The sequence below is a fragment of the Trachypithecus francoisi genome, unplaced genomic scaffold, assembly GCF_009764315.1.
Source record: "Trachypithecus francoisi isolate TF-2019V2 unplaced genomic scaffold, Tfra_2.0 Contig01461, whole genome shotgun sequence".
Lineage (NCBI taxonomy): Eukaryota > Metazoa > Chordata > Mammalia > Primates > Cercopithecidae > Trachypithecus > Trachypithecus francoisi.
This window is the reverse complement of record NW_022681433.1, coordinates 3,797,287-3,814,311: the sequence shown is the minus strand read 5'-3', so window position 1 is coordinate 3,814,311 and position 17,025 is coordinate 3,797,287. Positions and strand designations below refer to the sequence as shown.

At 33.5% G+C, this 17,025-nt stretch overlaps 1 protein-coding gene across 1 annotated transcript in view; it reads left to right on the top strand.

The window, feature by feature from the left end:
* COG6 (component of oligomeric golgi complex 6) overlaps positions 1-17,025 on the top strand; it is a 97,824-nt gene that overhangs the window by 45,458 nt on the left and 35,341 nt on the right. Inside the window, exons 13-15 of the mRNA XM_033234544.1 lie at positions 1,213-1,330; positions 15,981-16,112; positions 16,412-16,579. Coding sequence (XP_033090435.1) covers positions 1,213-1,330; positions 15,981-16,112; positions 16,412-16,579 — 418 coding nt within the window. The remainder of the gene's footprint in view (positions 1-1,212; positions 1,331-15,980; positions 16,113-16,411; positions 16,580-17,025) is intronic.

Below are 17,025 nucleotides of genomic sequence, written 5' to 3'. Positions count from 1 at the left end.
AAATACTTGTTTTTATTGCATGTGCAGGCATGTGTGGGAGTTCCATCCAGTTTATTTTAGTATTTGGTTTACAATATTTTTAACTGAAATACTTGTTGTTTCTTTAAAATACAAGTATTGTGGCTATTGGTTTAGCAATTTGCTAGTATTTTGCTGTTTGCTCTATATGTGTATTTTACTAATAATTTGCTTTTTTTCATGAACTATGTAAGAATTTATCTAATTTATTTTGGTTTCAGAATTGTATTGAAATATTACATTTGCAAAGATCAATATTTGCTTTTATAATATATCATATGTGGTATGATTTATCAGTAAATTTGCTGTGTTTTAGCTTACTGTTTGGTAGTATTTAATGCCATTATATTCATCTTTAGCAATCTAAAATGTTTTAGGCATGGAAGATGTTGTTATACCCTTAGAAATTATAATTCCCTACTGGATTACAGCATATTTTCATATCCTCGAGAAGCTTTTCCCCTAGAAAGTTGTTAAAATCATTTTTAGTGTGTGAATTAGGAGAAAAAAATTGGGAATTATTTTATATACATACTTGTCTTAGATCTTGGCAAAAATGGGAAACCTCCTTGAATGGGTCTAAGAAATATCCTTATACAATAGCAAATTGAGGATTGTGGAATGTACTAATGTAATTAGTTATTTCAAAATATTATCATACTTTTCAGACTTACCAGACTTTTCAGTTAGTCTAAATATATTGCTCTGTAGGCAGCTGTATAAAAATTGAAAAACTCTAATTTATAGGAGTGTTATTGATATAGTATGACAGTTTTAATTAAAAGAATAACTCAGTATTTATACAATTTAAATATTTTATCAATAGAACTGTTGATTCAATGCTCTTCTTAAAATTTAACTGTCTTAGATAATCGAGACATATATTTAATAGAGGAAAAATAGAGATAGGGTTTTATATATTACAAATATTTGTTCTCACCCACAGTTTTGCTAAAAGAGATTGTGAAATATTGAAAACATAGTAGTTTGTTTTTATTTTTTCGTCACCTAATTCAAAAGAAAAACAAAAATCCTGATTTTTAAAATATGAAACTAGAGTGTTTGTAATTCACAGGTTATATTTTACATAAAGACTTTTATTTAAATCTAGGCCTTTTTAAAGCATTCTACTCAGTTAAAGAACTGTTTTGTTTCAGTTTCTGTTTTGCAACCTGAAATGTCCTTTGCTTTTAGTGGCATTGTTGGAAATAGTGCAACTACATTGTTGACTACCATTGAAGAAATGCATTTGCTAAGCAAAAAAATATTCTTCAATAGCTTGAGTCTTCATGCAAGTAAATTAATGGACAAGGTATGTTTGAAAAATGTAATTATTAAATTATGTGAATGTGAATCTTTCACATTAAAGATATTTTAATGATTTTGTTATTGATTTATAACTTTTCCCATTACATTCTATGTTCCTTTGAGTTCTTCCTGTCACCAACAACTTTCATTTTGAGATGGCTAACTGTACCTAAGTTTATAGTCTTCGTTCCAGAAACAGTATAACATCGAGTTATAATTAGAGAAAGCGTTTCGGGCTCCAATTTTACTACCATTTTTTCTGTCACAGAAGTTGTATAATTAAAGCAAATTTACTATATTTAGCCAGGGGCTAAGATGACATATAGATTGGAAAACTAGAACTCTTACAAAATATTTTTTCCAAACAGCTTGTATTTCTACCCCTGATGTTACAGTTTTGCCCTTATGAAATGTATGCTCCTCTGAGTTATATAATTGTTTATGAAAACAAACAAGAAAAAACATCCCACAAAAAACAAATAAACAACAAAAACCTGAATTAGATATTAGATTTAAGATCTAATATCTTAAATTGAGCAGGGTATTTTGGTAGGACCTTAAGGAATATATTTACAACGATCAAATCCTTCTTTATTTTTGTTTCATTATTGAGGACATGAGCTTTTCAAGGATGTGTCACAATCACCATGCTGGCTTTCTAATTGTACTACTCTATCTAATAGGCTAGCTATATTAGGCCCAGGTTTTGTAATATGGTATAAAATAGTCAGTAGCAATTTAGTTCCGAATACCTGGTCAATCTTTACTTTCCTAAGTTCAATCTTCACTTTCCTAAGCCTTAATAGGAGTCTACTTCCTGACCCACATGCATGACTCAGATTCATTTGGAAAAGCAACATGAATTTGTGGAGCTGGAATGTCTACCTTAATTTTTCTTGCCTTGTGTATTTCTGTTTGCATCACCAGTTTACTAACCATCATTTCTGGTTGTATTTGTTTTTATGGTTCTTATTTAGACAGAACTCGTCTAAAATAATTTATACATGATACTGAAACGTTAAACATGAACAAATAGGTGCTAGATGTTGAGAGTACAAGGATGAACACTCAAGGTCTGTTGGCCTCACTAAGGTTGCTTCTCCTTTAGTGGAAAATACCAAATAAGTCTGGTTATGATAGAATCCTATGATTTATGAAAGACATGTGCCTAGGGTATATGCTAGGACCAACGGAGGAGTATATTTAGCAAACTATATGTACTCTTCTACAGAGAGGAAGCTTTCCACAGAGAGACGTAAGAGCGTTGAACTTTGAAGGACAGGTAAGCTTTAGATAGGTGAAGAAAGGAGTGGATGGGGTCATCTTAAATAGAAGTAACAAATAGAATATGCTAGAACATGAGTATGAGTTACCTATAAACACATTTTTCATTTATTAAAAAATGCCACTAGTAAAGTGATGTGTTTTATATATATAAGTGGGGAGGCCGGTTTGGAGATAGGAAAATTAAAGGAGTATTGCAGTTCTTTTTATTCATACATGATCTCAGGCAAAGACTCTGGGAATAGGGAAGAGGGGACAGATTCTTGAAGGGTAAAGATGGAATCTTCAAAACTTGATGACTGACTGAATGTGGGTAAGTGAGAGGGAGTCATCTAGACTAATTCCTAGGCTAACCACAAATATCTAGAATGCAGAAAGAGGGAACAATTTGGGAGATAAAGATGGTATTGTCTAAGTTAGGTAAGTTGAGTTTGAGGTGCCTATGAGACATCCCCCTGGAATTGGTCTTATCTAAAGGGGAGCGATACATTTGGATTTAGAGAGTTTTACATATAAGAGATAGTTGAATTCATGGGTTTGGGTGAAGTCACTAGGAAGAATTTTTTTATAAGAGTGGAGCTACCAGGACACAGTCTTGGGAAACGCTGACATTTAAGAAAAGGAAAAAAGTGAACAGTATGATGCTAAGAGAGGATGGCCAGAGAGGCAGGACAAAAATTAGGGTAAGGTTTTATCAGAAAAGCTAAGAGAAGAGAGTTTCTAGAAGGAGGGCATGGTTAATAATGACAGATGCTTTTAAAGAGTTCTAGTAGGAGGCTTGTTATCTTTGGCAATATATACGTGCTAGGTGACCTAACTGGACAATTTTAGTTCTGTGGTGGAGATAGGAGCCAGATTGCAGTATGCAGAAAAGCTCATGGGTGAGCATATTTCCAGCTTTACCAATTGGAAAACATACGGGCCTTAAGACTGAAAATAGATGCATTAGGCATTTGTATTAAGAAATTTGAAGCAGAACAATAAAATAAAGATAAATGGAAAGGATGGAATTAAATTGCTGTGACAAATTAGAAAACAAAAGCAGAATTATTTGTTGAAAAGATAAAATTGACAAACTTCTAACGAGTTTAATCAAGAAAAAAAGAAAATTAAAAGTTTTTAGAAATTAGAGACAATCCGCAGATGAGAATTAAAACTTAGAGAGTACACATATGCAGTTTTATGCTAATCATCTGAAAATCTGAATAGGGTGAATGCTTTTTAAGGTGACATAAATTGGTAAAATGTGAGTCAAAAGGAAGTGGAAAGTGTGAATATACCTAAGGAAGGAAGAAAAGTTATTAAAGAACGTGTTGCCAGGCCTCGTTCAGATTATATAGAGAACTTCATTCATACTTAGGAGGAACAGATAATTCTCCAGAACACGAAAAAATATGGAAAGCTTCTCAGTTTGTTTTAGGTAGTATAACACTGACATAAAACCTTTTAAAGATAAGTCAGTAGTGAAAACCATACATTAGTCACCTTTTAAGTTTTAAAACTTCAAAATTCAGCATTTATATATTAAAACCAAGAATGATTTATTACATGAATATAAGAATGTTTCAGTGTTAGGAAATATACTAAATGAGTATATAACATAAATTTTATATTCTTATATTTGATCACATTGTTTAGGGAAAATCTTAGTAAGTCATTGAAGAATACTTCCTTAACCATATAAAAAGAGATAAAACTAACAGCCAACATCATAATTAATATTGACACACTCGTGATTCTTCTATTTAAATGAAGAACGAGAATGCTTGCCAATACTTTTAAATAATAACCATGGTAGAAAGACCAGATAAAGAAATGAATTGTAAATATTTTAAAGGAGGAGATGTTAGATTATTTATGGATGTTATGATAGTCTATTTTGAGGACCTAGGAGAATCAACTAAAAAGTTGTGCAACCAGAAAATGAATTCTAGTGAAGTCATTGGTGAAAAGATCAATATACAAATGTAATTAATTTTCTTATATGCCAGCTCATGAGGTGCTCAATACTGGTAACACGGAATATAGCGTCACTATCTTGCCATTAGCTTTAAATCTCTTGCACCCTTGCCATTTTACCACATTCACTTTGCAAAACCACCTTGAATTCAAGTTTTCAATTTTTCCTGAGCGCTGCTAAAGGAAATTACATCATACAGACAGGAGTCACTAAAAATTGTCTCCAGCATCAGGAAGGCCCTCCAGGAGGTCCAGCAAATACTGATTGTCCTTTGGCAGCCACTCACATTTACCATACTTACTTTCACCCATTTCCTCAAATCTACTATCCTACCTCCTACTGAAAAAGTGCCAACCTTTGCTAAAACTGGATAATGGACATTAAAAAAAAAAATTTGCCAACACGATGAGCAAAAGTGACATTTTGTTATTTTTCTCATTTGGATTTCTGTGAGAATTCTAGTGAGAATGAGCATTTTAAGATAATGTGTTTTGGCTGTTTGTGAATTGCTTGTTCAAGTCCTTTGCCATTTTCCTGTTGGGTTGTCTTGTTTGTTTCTGATAGTCTTTATGCCTTAAGAATATTAACTCCATCATATATATTACAGACATTTTCTCCACATTATCATCTGCCTTTAAAATTTGCCTGTAGTATTTTCTGAAACATAAACTTTTAATTTTTTTATAGTTCAATATAACTTTTTATATAGTTTTTTCCCTTGGGAGCATTCCATGCTTGAAAGTATTCCCACAAGAAAAAACATTTAGAATTTAATATGTAATAAAGTTAGCATCTATTAGTGGGGAAATGATAGATTATTTAATGTATTTATTTAGATATATTTTCTTAGGTGTTTCTATGTTTTCACTTTATTTATTTATTTTTTAAGCAACAGGGTCTTACTCTTGTTGCCCAGGATCATAGCTCACTGTAGCCTCGAACTCCTGGGCTCAAGCCATCCTTCTGCCTCAGCCTTCCAAGTAGCTGGGACTATAGGTGCATGCCACCATGTCCAGCTAATTTAATTTTTTTTTTTTTTTTTTTGTAGAGACATGGTCTCACTATGTTGCCTAGGCTTGTCTCCAACTACTGGCCTCAGGTGATCCTCCTGCCTCAGCCTCCCAAAGTGCAGGAATTACAGGTGTGAGCCACCACACCCTGCTTTCACTTTTGCGACAAATCTTTAATCTACTGAAGTTTATTATTGTTCAGACTGAAAAGTTAAGATCTTACTCTTTCCCAAGTGGTTATCCATTTATTTTGTTTTATTACTCTAATAGTAAATTTCTGTATATTTTATTAGTCATGTAAAAGTTAAAATGAAAGTTGTAACAAAACAGGAAAATATACAGTTGACCCCTGAACAACATGGGAGTTAGGATGCTGACCCCTGTGCAGTTGAAAAAATCTGCATATGACTTTTGACTCTCAAAATGTAACTGCTGATTAGCTTACTATTGACTGGGAAGCCTTGCTAGTAATGTAAGCAGTCAATTAACACATTTTTTTGTTGTATGTATTTATATACTGTATTCTTACAATAAAGTAAGCTTGTGAAAAGAAAATGTTATCAAGAAAATCATAAGGGAGAGAAAATATATCTACTGTTCATTAAATGGAAGTGAATCATCATAAAGGTCTTTATGCTCATTGTCTTCACATTGAGTAGCCTGAGGAGGAGGAAGAAGAGGGATTGGTCTTGCTGTCTCAGAGAGTAGCAGAGGGAGAAAAAAATCTATGTAAATGTGGACCCTTGTGGTTTAAACGTGTGTTAAGTTTAAGGGTCATCTGTAATGGATAGTAAAAGGCAATTGAAGGATGATATCTTCCAATTAAAACTTGGAACAGAACAGGATGAAAGTGAGGGAAGAAAGTAATTGTAATTTTGAATATATTAATTACCAATCAATATTGCAGCTTATGTGAGTTTATAGCAGTGAATGGGCTCTGATCATTATTGTTGTTTTCGTTGTCATTATTATTAATTGAACCCTCGATGTTTTTCTCAGATATGAACTGGGCCATATTTAGAGTTATTTTTACATTAGATTGCAACTATATTATGGTTCTCTTTACAACTTATATGTTGCTTGTATCTACAATCATTTCAGGTTTTTTGCAAGATATCTTCCTTTCATCAAATTTTAATGTTCCATAATTTTATATTAGTTATATCTTTTACTTATTCTGCTTCTTGTGAACCATTTTGCGTCCTCTAAAAACACTGTAGCTCTATGAAGAAAACAGTATTTATTGTAGAATGTTCTTCATTAGCAAAGCACCCAAGTGGAAATTTTTGTTAATATAATTTTAAGTGGATAGTATAATTGTTAGGAAGAATAGCTTTTAAAATAAAGGTATAGCCAGAGATGAATTTTAAAAAATATGATTGCTTTTGTGCTTTTAAAAAGACATACTTGGGAACTAATTCTTTATCCAGCATGAAAAAAAGAAAATTCAAGGACACAATTTTATTGAAAGACGCACCTTTTCCCTAACAAAGCAGTTTGAAGCACTTGAGTATTCAAGTATGCATACTGCCTTCCTTATCAAGCTATCCTGAAATATTCATAACTGCAAATCTAGTGAAGTTAAAAGAGAATATGTATCTCTACTGCAAAAGACACAATGCTGTATCAATTTAGGCTAGACTGACATTTTCTAAAATTATTTCTCACTATAGTAATAGTACAGTTCTAATTGAAAAGATATAGCCTGTCTTAAATGAAACCCATATCAAATTAATAGTAGTCAGGATTGATTTGCCCGGTCCTCTGGAGAAAAAAAAAAAAAAGCCTAAAATGATTCTTTAAATAAATAGTCATTTAAATTCTAGGATATGGCTACTGCTTTGAATCTCTTTTTACTACTCATAGCATAGTATGTGGATTAGCAGCTTGGGCATCATCTGGGAACTTACTAGACATGCAAATGTCTCAGGCCCTACTCCAGACCTACTGAATCGAATTATGCATTTTAATAAGATTCCCAGGAGGTTCATGTGCTCATTAAAGTTTGAGAGGTGCTGTTCTGGTTGAATAGTTTGCATTTTACATTATTCCTTACAGATGGTTCTGCCAGGAAAACAAACAAACAAAAAACCGAATTTTTTTTTTAATCCAAAATGCTTTAACATTAAAAAAAAAAAAAGGGTGTAAAATAAGCTGTAATTTGAAATTATTTCAAACACGTTAATTTGTACTCTTAAATTTATCTTGGACAATTTTGTTGACTTAAAAACTTAAATTCCACATATTGTCAGTTACTAGAATGTATGTATTTAGAGCAAAAGGAATATATATATACACACACACTTCTTTAAATATATACATATATAATCCTTTATGTATCTATTTTAATATAGATAGAGAGAGAATGAGGAAATTCATTTAAAAATATGAGGACTTTGTGTTTGGTTGGTTTGTCTTTATATTTTGAAAGCAAATGGGTGAAGGGCCTTCTAAGAAACTACACAACAGAAAATTAGAGGACCTTAAGTGGAAGATAGCTGAAAGAATAAAACTAAAGTTGGTAGTGGGATGAAGTCATAGGAACAGCTTTTGGAATTTTTATGGTGCAACCTTTTTATTTTTCTCTAGTAAAAGAGCACCTAAACTACAGAAAGGATAAAAAGTAGTCACAAGAAGAATGAGGACTTTTGGTATAGCGCTACACATTTAAAAAAAGAGAGGTTTTGATATATGAAATAGGAAGTTTTCAGTAGCTTAAATGCTTTTTTTAATTGATTGGTTGATTAATTGATTGAAACAGAGTCTGTCTCTGTCATCCAGGCTGGAGTTCAGTGGTGCACTCTCTGCTCACTGCAACCTCTTTCTCCTGGGTTTGAACGATTCTCCTGCCTCAGCCTCCTGAGTAGCTGGGATTACAGGCACCCACCACCATGTCCAACTGATTTTTGTATTTTTAGTAGAGACAGTGTTTCACCACATTGGCCAGGCTGATCTTGAATTCCTGGCCTCAAGCAACCCACCCCCTCAGCCTCCCAAAGCGCTGGTATTACAGGCATGAGCCAACATGCCTGGCCTTTAAATGCTTTTAAATGTGAAATGTTTCTGTATACTTCAACTTTGTCACTTAAAAATATTCAAATTTTGAAATAAGTATTTCATAATAAGACTTGATGTTTAATATGTACAATAATATAAAGAAGAAGAACAAATGAGCTTGGTTTTTTTTTTTGTTTGTTTGTTTGTTTTGTTTTTTTGAGACAGAGTCTCACTCTGTCACCAGGCTGGAGTGCCATGCACAATCTCTGCTCACTGCAACCGCTGCCTTCCGGGTTCAAGCGATTCTTCTGCCTCAGCCTTCTGAGTAGCTGGGACTACAGGCATGCACCACCATGCTCAGCTAATTTTTGTATTTTTAGTAGAGAAGGGTTTCACCATGTTGGCCAGGATGGTCTCCATCTCTTGACCTTGCGATCCCCCCGCCACAGCCTCCCGAAGTGCTGGGATTACAGGCATGAGCCACTGTGCCCGGCTGAGCTTTCTTTTTAACTGCAGCTATAGTACCCAAATCTAAAGTGTACAGTTAGTTGAATGTTTGTATTTGCATGTGCTCATTAACTATCACCCAGATAAGACATAAAACATTTATAGCACCTCAGTAGGCATCCTCATTCCCTTTCCCAGTCAATATCTAACCCCAGTGTAAACTGCTGTCTGACTACTATCTCTTGTTTTCCCTGATATTAACTTCATGTAAATAGATCATACAGTGTGTACATTTTTGGCCCTGATTTAATTTAACATATCTGTAAGTCCATTGGTATTTCAAAACAATTGATTAAATATATAGTGGTACATGTATATGTTTTATGTTATAACTATGTTGCAGGAACATAAATTGAATGTAAGCGACCATAATCAACAGTTTTTATTGATATCCGTTATGCTTAAAACGTTGTGAAAGAGCAGTTAAGATATGTGCCGGAAATAGGAAGTCTAATCTGTTTGAAGTAGATACTTTCACATGTCATTTTAGCAGCCTTGTATTTGGATTTAAAAACAAGCAAAGATGTTTGCTCATTGTCGCTGAGGGAGTATGCTTTGAATATAACCAGTGATTTTTTTATCCATTCATTCACATGAACGTGCTTAGGTTAGTGGCACATATCCATGATATAGATATTTGGAAGTAACATGTGGCCATGTTTAAAACAAAGCTTACCTGCCTGAGCAAGTACTTGCATGCCTGCTGTATATACTCAGCAAAGTATCATGTGGCCAAGGTCAGGTTACAACTCTAGTTAAGATTTTTGAGAGTTTAAGATCATGACAAAAATAGAGGGAAAAGTCAAACATACAGAATAAGAAAGAGGGAAATCTTTATTTGTAAGGCAAAAGTTCACATTTTCTTTAACTTTCTGTCAGTATGTAAGATTTCTATGAATAGCTCAAGTCCTGGCATAAGTAGCAGTGATAATATTAACACCTCTTTCTCCCAGTCACATCACTCTGAGGATGCATCTGCCACTCACTCACTGGTACTGACTGGTTTCCAAGGAAGTGGAGTGTGAATAAACTTGGATTTTCTACACAGCTTAAAGCTTATAGGAATTTTGTATTGTGATTATTGTTTTACATGAAGCTCATAAAATGTATTTTGTTTTTTTCTAATGGTTGCTACTACTTGTTTTAGGCGCTCTAAATAACAAAGCCTGCTTAAGTCTAGTGTTTGGCCTCCACAGGCTTATATGGAAATATGAAAGACATAGTAAAGAGGGTCTCTTCCCTAAGGGAGATTATGGTTAGTATAAAGTAAGTGCAAGAATGCATTGGAGGTACTTAAAAGAAATGTAGACTTGTCTCTTACAAAGTTTAACCATTAGAAATGAATTTTACAAAATGAAACTAAAGTGACAAAAGGATATTAATGAACTATTTCTCTTCCTTAGATTTTCTTTCTGTTATTCTGCTATAGGATTTTATAGTCACAAAGTTTGTTTATCTGAAAAACTGCCATAATATTCACTTTGCTTTAGAAGTGTGGTTCTTACCTTGTTGCTGATCTAATGGATGTATGTGAAAGCACCTCATGGAATGGCAGTTTGTCGAATGACTTGAGTTCAAGTAGCATTCACTTGCAATAATTTACCATCAACTCTAACTATGGCAAAGTGTGTCTTTAGCCTTAAATTTAAACTCCTTAAAGACTTGATTTCAAGGGAGAAAAAAATTTCCTTTAAGCTTTCTCCCACCAATGTGTAAGTTTTACATCATTGGTCTTCTGTTTTGTTTGGCAATTTAAAAATCTCTTGTGTGAATTTTTGAAAGTTTTTTTTTTTTTTTAAGATTTATTGCTTCCAAGTGCAACAAAAATAAAAATAAATAAATGGGACCTAATTAAACTAAAATGCTTCTGTATAGCCAAAGAAATAACCATCAGAGGAAGCACACAACCCACAGAGAAAATATTTGCAAACTGTGCATCTGAAAAAGGACTAATATCCAGAATACAAGGAACACAAACAAATCAGCAAGAAAAAAAAATCCCATCAAAAAGTGGGCAAATGAGATCAAGGAAATGCAAATTAAAACCACAGTGAGACACCCTTACTCCTGTAAGAATGACCATTATTAAAAAGTAAAAAAAACAAAAAAACAAAAACAACAACAACAAAAAAAAACATATCGGTGTGGATATGGTGAAAGGGAATGCTTATATACTGCTGGTGGGAATGTAAATTAACACAGCCTTTGTGGAAAACAGTAGGGAGATTTCTTAAAGAACTAAAAGATCTTCAATCCAGCACTCCCACTACTGGGTATCTACCCAAAGGAATAGAAGTCGTTATATCAAAAAGACACTTGCACAGGTATGTTTATTGCAGCACAGTTGCAATTGTAAAGATAATGGAACCAACCTAAGTGCCCATCAACCAATGAGTGGATAAAGAAATTGCAACAACTTGTATGGAGCAGGAGGCCATTATTCTAAATGAAGCAACTCAGGAATAGGAAACCAAAAACTGTGTTCTTAAAAGTGGGAGCACGAGGTCAGGAGATCAAGACCATCCTGGCTAACCCGGTGAAACCCCGTCTCTACTAAAAAATACAAAAAAAAAACTAGCCGGGCGAGGTGGCGGGCGCCTGTAGTCCCAGCTACTCGGGAGGCTGAGGCAGGAGAATGGCGTAAACCCGGGAGGCGGAGCTTGCAGTGAGCTGAGATCCGGCCACTGCACTCCACCCTGGGCGACAGAGCGAGACTCCGTCTCAAAAAAAAAAAAAAAAAAAAAGTGGGAGCTAAGCTCTGGGTACACAAAGGCACACAGAGTGATATAATGTACTACAGAGACTCAGAAGGGGGAGAGGATGAGGAGTGAGGAATAAAAAATTGGATATTGAGCACGATATACGCTACTTGGATGATGGGTGCACTAAAATCTCAGACTTCGCCACAGTACAATCATCCATGTAACCAGAAACTTTTGTACACCAAAAGTTACTAAAATTAAAAAAAAAGATGTTTAAAGATTTATTGCTTCCAAAAGACACTATATACTCTCTCTCTCTCTCTCTCTCTCTCTCTCTCTCTCTCTTCTCCTCTCTATCTCTCTCTCTAAGCTTCCCTGGAGGATTTGTTAGATTTTTTTTTTTCTTCTGTTTATGAAAGGTATTGGGAACTGACGCATACATGTTTGCTCTAGTTTTTATAGCTGTCTATTTCTATATTATAGCCATTAGAATGCTAGCAGATCTTTCTGATTTGTACTAAGCTAAAGATTCCACTGAAAAATTTTTGAGTATCTTCTGTTCAGTTTATATTACTTATAAACATGTATATGTATGCATGTATATGGAATATCTTTATATTTAAATTTTTAGAATTATGAGTATGTTGATTTCTATTAAATGTATATTTATTTTAAAAACAAATGGAAACACAAAGAAGAAAATAACACTCATCTACATCCTGTCACCCTGAATTAACTGTTATTAACTGCTTGGTGTATTTCATTTCTTCTAGGGGGCAGAGATCACTCTATTAATTTTGTAAAACTGATATGCATATATTTATACATAATTTAAACCATAGAGAAGAATTCAAAGATGAAAAATTTTTTAAAACCCTCTTCTTGGAAATAACATTAGTTAACTTTGTTTAACAACAGTCTAGATATCATTTTAAGTAGGAATGATAAATAGAATACTTTTGTGAAGATAAGATCATAGTCTGGAGGGTTTTTTTAAGTTCACATTTATTTGAATTTAATGAAAAAAAAGGAGACAAAACTGAAGAAACTGTGGAACTTGAAATATGTATCTCTTCACCACAAGAAATATTTTCCTTCAATTTTGTAAGTTTTGGCTTTATGTGTTTTGGGGCTTTTTTGTTGGTTGCATATATGTTTATAATTATTTTATTTTTTTTGATGGATTGACCCTTCTATCATTATCAGATATCTTTTATTTCTAGTAATACTTTTTGTCTTAAAGTCTGTTTTGTCTCGTATTAGTATATTAGTGTAGCTAATCTAGCTTTCTTTCAGTTATTGTTTGCAAGGTATATCTTTTTATATCCTTTTACATCCAGTTTATTTTTGTCTTAAAAGTGTGTCTCGAAGTTGGCATATAGTTGGTACATGGTGTGGTTTTTCAAATTAATCTGCTAGTCTCTGCTTTTTGATTGTCATGTTTAATCCATTTACACTTAATTTAATTGAGGGTAGAGTAGGATTTATGTCTGCATTTTGCTATTTTGTTTTCTGTATGTCTTAAATGACTTTTTTCTCTGTGTCCCTGTCACTTCTTTTACATTAAGTAGATATTTTCTAGTATACTAATTTAATTCCCTTGTTATTTAAATATATATGTATGTGGGTATAAGGTTTTATTTCCTGAGTGGTGCCCTGGGACTTACAATTAGCATCTTAATTTATAACAACATACTTCCAATAGTATACAAAAACTTTGCTCCTATATAGCTCCATTCTCCTCTTCCTTTATGTCATTATTAATACAGTTAAATCTTATGACATTGTATGCCCATCAACATAGACTTATTGCCTCATACAGTTTTCTTTTAAATTAGAGTTTTGAAGAGAAAGTACATTAAAACTGTCTTTTATAGTTATCTTTGTTGCAGCCTTGACCAGCGCTCTATTTCTTTATGTGGATCAAGTTACTTTCTAGTGCCCAGTTTTCCTTAGTATGTCTTGTAGGGCAGGTATACTAGTGAAGAATTTTTGCCTTCATTTGGGAGTGTCTTAATTTCTCCTTTATTCTTGAAAAATAGTTTTGCTGAATTTGAAATACTTGGTTGACAGTTCATTTATTTCAACCTGTGAATATGTCATCCAATGCTTCTGGCCTGCATGTTTCTGGCAAGAAATCAGCTATTGATCTTGTCAAAAATCCCTTGTCATAATGAGTTATTTCTTTCTAGTTGCTTTCAGAATTATCTCTTTGTCTTTTGACAGTTTGATTATGATGTGTGTTAATGTAGGTCTCTTGAGTTTATCCTTCTGAGAGGTCAGTTAGCTTCTTGGATGTTGATTAATGCTTTTTAAAATCAAAATTGGGAAGCTTTCTGTCATTGTTTCTTCACTGCCTTTTTCTCTTTGTTCTTTCCTTCTAGGATCCCCTGTATACTTACGTTGTTAAATGGTGTCTTATCTCTGATGTTCTGTTCATTTTTTTTTTTTTAATTCTTTTTCTTTCTGTTTCTTAGACTCAATAATCTTTAAGTTCCTGTCTTTAAGTTCACTGATTATTTGTTCCGCCTGCTCATATCTGCTGTAAGGCCAAGCACAGCAGTTCACACCTGTAATCGTAGCATTTTGGGAGGCTGAGACAGGAGGATCACTTGAGCCCAGGAGTTTGAGACCAGCCTGGGCAATATAGAAAGGCTACCATCTCTACAAAAAAGAAAATGAGCCAGGCATGGTGGCACATGCCTGTATTCCTAGCTGTTAATACTTGGGAGACTGAGGTGGGGTGATCACTCGAGCATAGGAGGTCAAGCTGCAGTGAGCTGTGATTGCACCACTGCACTTTATCCTGAGTGACAGAGAGAGACCCTGTCAAACAAAACAAAACCCTATAGTGAATTTTTCATTTCAGTTATTGTACCTTTTGACTCCAGAATTTCTATTTGGTTATATTTTATTATTCCTGTCACTTTATTGATATTCTCTATTTGGTGAGACATTGTTTTCATACTTTAGTTCTTCAGACATGATTTCTTTCAGTCTTTGAACATATCTAAAATAGCTTGTTTAAAGTCTTTGTCTAGTAAATCTAACATCTGGATTTCCTCAGATAATGTTTCTGTTGAGGTGTTTTTCTGTGTATGCTGTGCATGGACTATATTTTCTTGTTTGCATGTTTTATGATTTTTTTTGTTCTTGTTGTTTTTATGAAGGAGAGAGTATCTTTGGACATGCTTACTTTGCTATTCCTGGTGATGTCACTTATGTATTAACTTTCTACATGAAACAATCTTATAATAAATGCCAATATTTGAAAATTCTTACACCTTTCTACCTACCTGCCACTCGGATGTAGTCTCTTACATTGTCTTCTAAGTGCTATTTTTTAAAAATTTACAAAATATTACTTTATTAACATTACAAGTATTCTGAAAATATTTTTAAAGAAATTCATAGGCACTTCTTTTTATGTATCATGGTGCCACCAAATAAGGATAGTGAACTTGGCATACCTTCTACTTAGTAAGTGCAAGGCACACTACTCAGCCATGCAATAATCTCATTTAATATTTACAGAGTCCCTCTGAAGCTCTGAAAAGTTAAGTAACTTGCTGAAGATTACACAACTAGTAACTGATAGATCCAAGATTTGAACTTAATGTGTTTAACTCTAGAGCCCAAGATATTAATGGTAATGTTATACTGTTTCTGTGAAGTGATTTTCAAAATGTGTGACTGATGGGTTACCTTCTTGAGAGACTCCTAGGGTGCTTGTTGAACTGTCAGTTCCTGAACACCTAGCCTATACATATTGAACTAAAATCTCTGAGATTTGGGCCTGAGAGTAGGTGACGTTTCTCAATTATATTATAGTTGGGATAGTGCTGGTCTATGGACTGCTTTTTTCTTATGATTTGGGCTAAAAAATAAAACAGGCCATTTTAAATATATATTAAAATATAATTCTATAATTCAAGTGAACATTAACTTTTCAAATTTTTTTTTTAATTTTAGAGTACAAGGTGAGATATTCTGAGATAATCTGGCAAAAGAACTTTTCTCTCACTTTGTGTGCTATTAGTATAGTTCAAAGTAAGCTATTAATAAATTATAGGTTTCTAATGTGTGAGTCTATGCTTTATAACTTCTGCATTTTTTTTTTACTATGAACTTACATTTACCCATTAAAATTTAGTGGAAAAATATAAGGAGTGGATAAGTCATCTCTTATTTTAGGTTGAACTCCCACCACCTGATCTTGGACCAAGTTCTGCACTAAATCAGACACTAATGTTGCTGCGTGAAGTTTTAGCATCTCATGATTCTTCAGTTGTACCATTAGATGCTCGTCAAGCTGATTTTGTGCAGGTATGTTGTAAATTCATTTTTAATGATTGCTTTTTGCTCCTCTATTGTACATTCTGTTTCACTTCTGGATTTTTGTAATTCATATACTTCGACAATCCCTTTCTTACTGTTGATTTTCCTTCAAATATTAAACTAGTTCTCATAATTTAAAAAGTATTGATTTATGTTTAATCTTTTCCTATGTGCTTCTATAAATTGGCTTCCTTCCGATTAGTTTGGCATTAATTCTGAAGTATCATTAACCCAAGACCATATCAGTGATTGAGAAATAAAGAATCCATTTTATTTTTCATTTGTAGGTTTTATCATGTGTCTTGGATCCTCTCCTACAGATGTGTACTGTATCAGCCAGCAACTTAGGCACAGCTGACATGGCCACTTTCATGGTCAATTCACTATATATGATGAAGACAACATTAGCTCTATTTGAATTCACTGACAGACGTCTGGAAATGCTACAGTTTCAGGTCAATTTTTCTATAAAATGACTATTTACTATGATTGAATCTTTTTCTCTATGTGATAGCTTTATGTGATTGGCTTAACTAATTTTAATGACCTAATTCCTATAGATCCCTTGATCTCATCTGATGAAAGGACACACGCACACATATACAACACACACACACACAAATTCAGCATTTCAGTTTTCAGCTTTAGAGGAACCAGAATATGTAATGTTTAAAATACTCGATTCATACCGTAGTATGTGATGGTGGATTGAAGCTTTTCTGATTAATTTGAACAGTTATTCTGTATGCAGATTTTAGTTTCTGAACTGTGAATAATATGCTATATTTTTCAAGCTGCATAGTTAATGCAGAATGTGTTACAGAGGACAGATATATTTTTATCTATGTGTAAACCAGTGTTAGGCAAAACATTACAAATTGCTATACCAATCACTTCAGTC